At 29.2% G+C, this 6000-nt stretch overlaps 1 protein-coding gene across 1 annotated transcript; it reads right to left on the reverse strand.

Annotated features, from left to right (window-relative positions):
• Window positions 1–2085: 2085 nt before the first annotated feature.
• LOC112712261 (GEM-like protein 4) lies at window positions 2086–4139 on the reverse strand. The gene is made up of 2 exons (XM_025765094.3): window positions 2855–4139; window positions 2086–2748 (listed from the first exon to the last, which is right to left on the reverse strand). Exons 1-2 carry the CDS (start codon window positions 3099–3101, stop codon window positions 2294–2296), a joined length of 702 nt encoding a protein of 233 aa, XP_025620879.1. The 5' UTR covers window positions 3102–4139; the 3' UTR covers window positions 2086–2293.
• Window positions 4140–6000: the final 1861 nt, after the last annotated feature.

Consider the following 6000-nt stretch of genomic DNA (forward strand, 5'->3'; position numbering starts at 1 on the left):
AAAAAATAGAATATATGTTGAATTTAATTTCTTTTCACCAAGGCAAATTTTTTGGATTCATGTAGAGACAAAAAAAGGAAAAAAAAAGGAAGCTAATTATAATCAGCATTTTAGCAAGATTAAGGAAATTAATAATATATCTTGGTTTGGTAGGATATATCTATCTATGCCACATGCTTGTTGAGTAGTTGATGACAAAGCAGGATCCATTGTTTTGTCACTTTATTTTATTTATATAAAATGCCAACATGAGGGTGTCATTCAAGCTTTCTTAGCTGGAATCTTAACTTTCTGATGCAATACCTCTCCAAGGTTTACTTGTATTAGATCATGGAAAAGTAAAGATAAGTAAAAGTTTGTTTGCTTACATCAATCCCAAATCACATGCTAAAAGGAATAGAAAATGTTTGGAGGTTCAGTCAGAGAAAAGATTCAGCTTTTGCATTTTCCTAGCTACATATAAAAATAACAAAAAAAAAAAAAAGAGACTAGCACCAAACGTGTGAATGAAATTAATTCAGCATTTCAAAGTCCTTATTTAACTATATTAAGAATTTCCTACTATGGTATAATATACTTCATGTATTCTAGTCCTAAAAGTTATAACTAACATTAATTGAAGGTGCATATATATGGTGAGTATATATATATATATATATATATATATATATATATATATATATATATCATAAAGTGAGGTAGCTGAGAGGGCTATGGTAAGCTCTGTAAGAAAGCATCTATGTTATACACATTAAAAAGAATTTAAACAACATATATGTTTATATACAAATATATAGCGGCTAATTTAGTGGTTGAATTTTGGTGTGCACGTAGCATTTTTTTTATAAGAAAAGAAGGCAAGTGAGTGCTTTGGAACATTATATTGTTTAGTTTATAAATGGAAAGGAAACAATGAAATTTTAGTTTGGCTGTGGACATCATGTGCCGGAAGGAATTAAAGTGGGAGACACAATTCAATTCTTTGTGGAAAAGGAATTAGCCAAAATCATTCACTCCCTCATAATACTTTCATTCCCCACATTCAAAACTAAATAGATTATTAGGAATTCCTTCTTCAATTTCTGCTGTTTTCTAAAAGGAAATCACTCTCATTTTATTATTTGTGCAGCTTGATTGAGTTTATATTAGAGAAAATTAATGTTTTATAAAAAAAAAATTTAAGGTGATTAGTTGTATTATGAAAAATATTTTCATTTTTTCATTAATCAACAATTCCTGGAAAATATTAAGTGTTATTGGTGGATCAGTTGTTGTGATAGAACACTAATTTGGTGCCAAAATTGATCAAGTGGTATAAGAAGTTAAGAATGATACTCCATGTCCCTTATCATGCACCATAAATATAGCTTTTGTAACTAACATCAACAAACCCTATCTAGTTCCCATGTGCTGGGAACCTTTGTAATTCCATCTGAAAATCTCTGTTCAATTTAGGTTTGGACCACAAAAAAAATTGTATCATCATTAATTGGACTATATTGTTATATGACTCAACAGAGATTAAAGAAAAGAAGAAAAGTAGTTTGAACTACCAGAAATAAGAACAAGTCCTTTTGATGAAAAATTGAATACCTTCTTGACAATAACAGTTAACACCTCACTAATGCTGGTTTTTAAATTAATTCACTAATATATTATTTATATTACATAAAACTTGATACCAAGTTATTATAGAATGAACTTATGTGATATTGCTCTTTCTAATTGTGTCATGTCAGCAATTTATAGATGTTAATAATCAACTCAAAAGAAGAAAATATATTCCCATGCCCATGTCTTCTTTGTTCTAATATACAAGTTTGTTTCTATTGGTGTCTGTATTGTACCTTTCTTACATAATTACTATAACCAAATAATGGATTTTATTAAAAAAAAATTACATACTTAGTCAAACATCAATTTAACATATTTGATCAATCTTCAAACTAGGTAGCACTCTTTAAAATATTAGACCTTCACTGTTATATAAATCTATACTATGTAGTCTAATTTTTTTAGCTCTCTACACATCATGTGAGTCTTAGTTTTGTCAATGTTAAAAGTAAATTTATCAACACAATCTGATAATACATCAAAGATAGATGTTCATGCTTAATTAATATGTAAACTTGATACATAATTCAGACACAAGACTATGATTCCTCTAAACATATGTACATAATTAATGAACAGGCACTTGAACTTGAAATCTCTCTCTCTTTCTCTCTTTTATATGTACAATTGGGAGTTTAAATGCTCACAAAACATTCTCAAGTCACTGTCTCAAAATCATCTAAGCTTGAGAAAGAGAAATAGCCTGCTCAAGATATCTCAAAGTCTTTTGATACTTTATGACTCCCATCAACCAGAAATCAAACTTGTCCACTGTAACAATCTGTATATACTTCTGTTTTGGCTTCTCAAAATTTTCCCTTTGGTTCACACACTTGATCTTCTTGAGTGGAATAGAAACCTTGTAATGGATCCTAATCATTTGGCCTTTCCCATTAAAGGCTTTGATTGATCTCTCACTGCAGAATGCAACCTTGTCTGTTGAGATGAACAGAAGACCTGCAAGGGGGCCTGATGTTGAAGATAGATAGCACGGCGAAGCTTTCAAAAGCCTCTCGCCTTCTCTGACATTGAAGAATTGCTCAAAGACTTTGTCCACTCCTCCCACTTGAAGAATTTTAGTCCCTAAGCTTAACTTACCCTTAATAGTCTCAGATATCTTTGGTGCCAATCTCACTGCAATTTCATAGTCATGTGAATTGAGTTAGATTTTGGACTTCACATAAACACCAAACAAATCATTCTGTATAACAAATAAAGAAAGAAATACAAGAATACTAACCATGTTCTTGGATTCCTTGTGAAAGATTATCTTCTGCTTTCCTTCTAAGCTTGTTTAGAATTGAAACATTCAAAGTTTTACTTTGCTTTGATGCTTTAGTTGAACATTGAGATTGAGTAGAGGCAGAGTCATTCAAATAGTATCTGTTAACTGATTTCTGAAGCTGATCACATGCTGCCGAGATGATTGGATTTCCAATGAACAAGTCTTGAAGAAGTGATGATGATGTCTGCATCTTCTTTGACATTTTAGCAGTTGGTGATTAAGATACTAGATGTTCAAGGAATGAAGATATGTTCACTTGGGCTGGTTTGATGATTTCCTTGTCTTCCAAAGAGGTATTTAAAGGGATGAAATCTTGGAATTTCAATCTTGATCCTTGTGTTGGATGACTCAGCCTCTGATCATCAACCATGATCTTGATGGATATAATAAAGGCACTAGCATGACGAATGTATTCAAAGTTGGATCCATTGATGTCATGGAATGTTTGGTTGCTTTTTGAAAAAGATGCTACATAGAATTCAAAGCCATCCTTTTTAAAAACCTATAATATATTTTGAAGGTGTAGTTCTTAGAGGTTTAGATACAAGACTTGAAATCTTAAGGAGCAAGTTTCCATATTTGTTGATAATACTAGAAATTAATTAAGGATAAAGCTTGTGTCTGATTAGTTTATTGTCATGTCTTCCCTCATCATCACCTTATTGGAGAAATGCACTTTTTATCTTCTTTCAAATTGTAATGAAAGTAAACCATGAATAAATGAAAATGTAAAAGGCTAAAAGATGAATCACTATGCTAGTTACTAGTTAGTTGAAATTCTTTTCCAGTTAGTGTTGCTTTATAAGTGTAAGTTGTTAGACACTGCTACCTTTCTGCATATCTGAAGTTGCATCATCAAAGCTTTTTGAGTTGGCATTTAAACTTTATGATGCAAGCCTTCTTTAAACTCTGATTAATAAGAAGATAAGATAAAGAAGAAGCAATGCTGAAGCATATGCCATATATATATTCCCTTAGCTTGTGACTCTTATAATACCATATAATATTTGAAATCAATGATATAGACAAGGAAAATGGTGAATAAAATGCTAATGAAAATATTTCTTGCCTATTAATAAGTTAAACAAAATCAATAGTGTATCTTAACTAATTGATTGATCAAAATGTATATCATGTTTGTAATGTAGGCAAGTTTATTGAAGCACTCATACATGACTTGGGAGACAACACAATCTATTTGCTTTCCTGTGAATAGGAAATGGTGCTGAATTCCTTGTATATAGATAACCCTCCTTTTTGCTTTCTTTATTTGTTTTGGAAATGAATTGACTCAGCCTTTGAAGAAGAAAACATCATTATTATTATTTTTTTTATTTGAAGAAACTCATCATCACAAACTTGTGAAGGGTGGCACATGGTTTTGTCTGTGGCAGGAAATCAAGAAATCCATTGCAATGTCATCAACAACTTTATTGCCATGTGCATATGAGGGAACTCCTGAATCATTTCCACATAGACTATTATATATATATATTCTTTTTTCTCTACCACTTAATTAACTGGTACGTTGCATTAGCATGCATGCATGCATGGACCACTAAGAATATCCCATGTTATTATATGATGAGAACATCAGACATTCAGACACATCCATGTGGATGATTTTCTATTTCATCACCTTTCTGACGCCACACTACTTTCATTTTTATTCCACACAATATCTTCCAATTCGGCAGGTTAAGCATTAATCTGTCAGAGTTCTGTTTAAGAGTTAGTCATTGGCCAATAAATTGCTGCATGCATAACCCGGGATTCGAATCCTCGACACTTACTTAAGCTGACTAGTGAACTAACTACTAGACCAACTCAATTTAATTTCTCACTAATTTAATTTATTCAATGCTTAGTATCATTTAATGCTTGAATATTATTTTTAATTCCTTAATCATTTCTCTAGAATGAACTACTAATTAATTAGCTAGATAAAATGCATATAAATATGTATCTATATATATATATATGACTATATATATCAGTATCAGTATGTCTAATATTTAAACTGCAGAACCAATATTTTTTGTGAAATTGACATTTTTTATGTAAGTAACATTAGGCAGAAGCTTATTACAATTATAATACTGTGTTATTAAATTAAAAATGATTATACTAAGGAAATAAAATAATAATCAGTTATGTATGTTTGTTAGTCAAACTATATGTATATATCATAAAGTGGATTTGCTGACAGGGCTATGAATTGAAGACATTGGATATAGTTTTGCTTAGGTCAAAAATAGAAAGTGATCTCAAGCAGACTAGAGGAGGCTGTTATTGAAGAGTGTTCCACATGTTTCAAGAACTTTGTGGAAATGGAATTTGCCAAATCATTTCCACATCATAAAAGTTCCATGTTGACCACTATGTGTTTTGAGTTCTGCAGGAAGAAAATAAAAGGAAAAAATCTATTGGTGGTTCTATAACAAAGTTGACCTTATAACTAAAAGGATAAAACACAATAATCTAATATTTTTACATTGATGTTCCCTTTTAGCAAATTTGATTATTTATATTTTAAGTGGTAAAATAGTTTTAAATATTTTTTATATAATTTCTTAGTTTTTTACTTTTTTTTTTCACAAATAAAAGAATCATGATCATTCTTATAAAAAAATAAAGTATATTATTAACTAAATTATTTTTTTATTAGTTTAATATGGATGGTAATTAATTATAGGATTAACCACCAAAAAGTCTCCAAATTATTTAAATATTGACAAAAATACATCCAAATTTTACTATCGATAAAAATGCCTTCAAATAATTTAAAAACGCAATAAAAATACCTAATAGTAAATATATATTTTCAAAAAATAACTTAAAAACTGAATTTTGATACAACTTTTTCTAAACATGATTATAAAAATAAGATATTATTATCCATAAAATTTGGTAATTTTTTATTAAGTATATATTTTTTTGTAATTTTTTTGTTAGTTTAATATACTAATTAATATATTTTTTTATTAAGTATATATTTTTTATATTTTTTTATTAGTATAAGAATAATATACTAATTAATTACCAAATTCAATCACAAATAAAAGTCACAAAAAATCACAAAAAATATATACTTAGCAAAA

The sequence above is a fragment of the Arachis hypogaea genome, chromosome 9 (assembly GCF_003086295.3).
Source record: "Arachis hypogaea cultivar Tifrunner chromosome 9, arahy.Tifrunner.gnm2.J5K5, whole genome shotgun sequence".
NCBI classification, from domain to species: domain Eukaryota; kingdom Viridiplantae; phylum Streptophyta; class Magnoliopsida; order Fabales; family Fabaceae; genus Arachis; species Arachis hypogaea.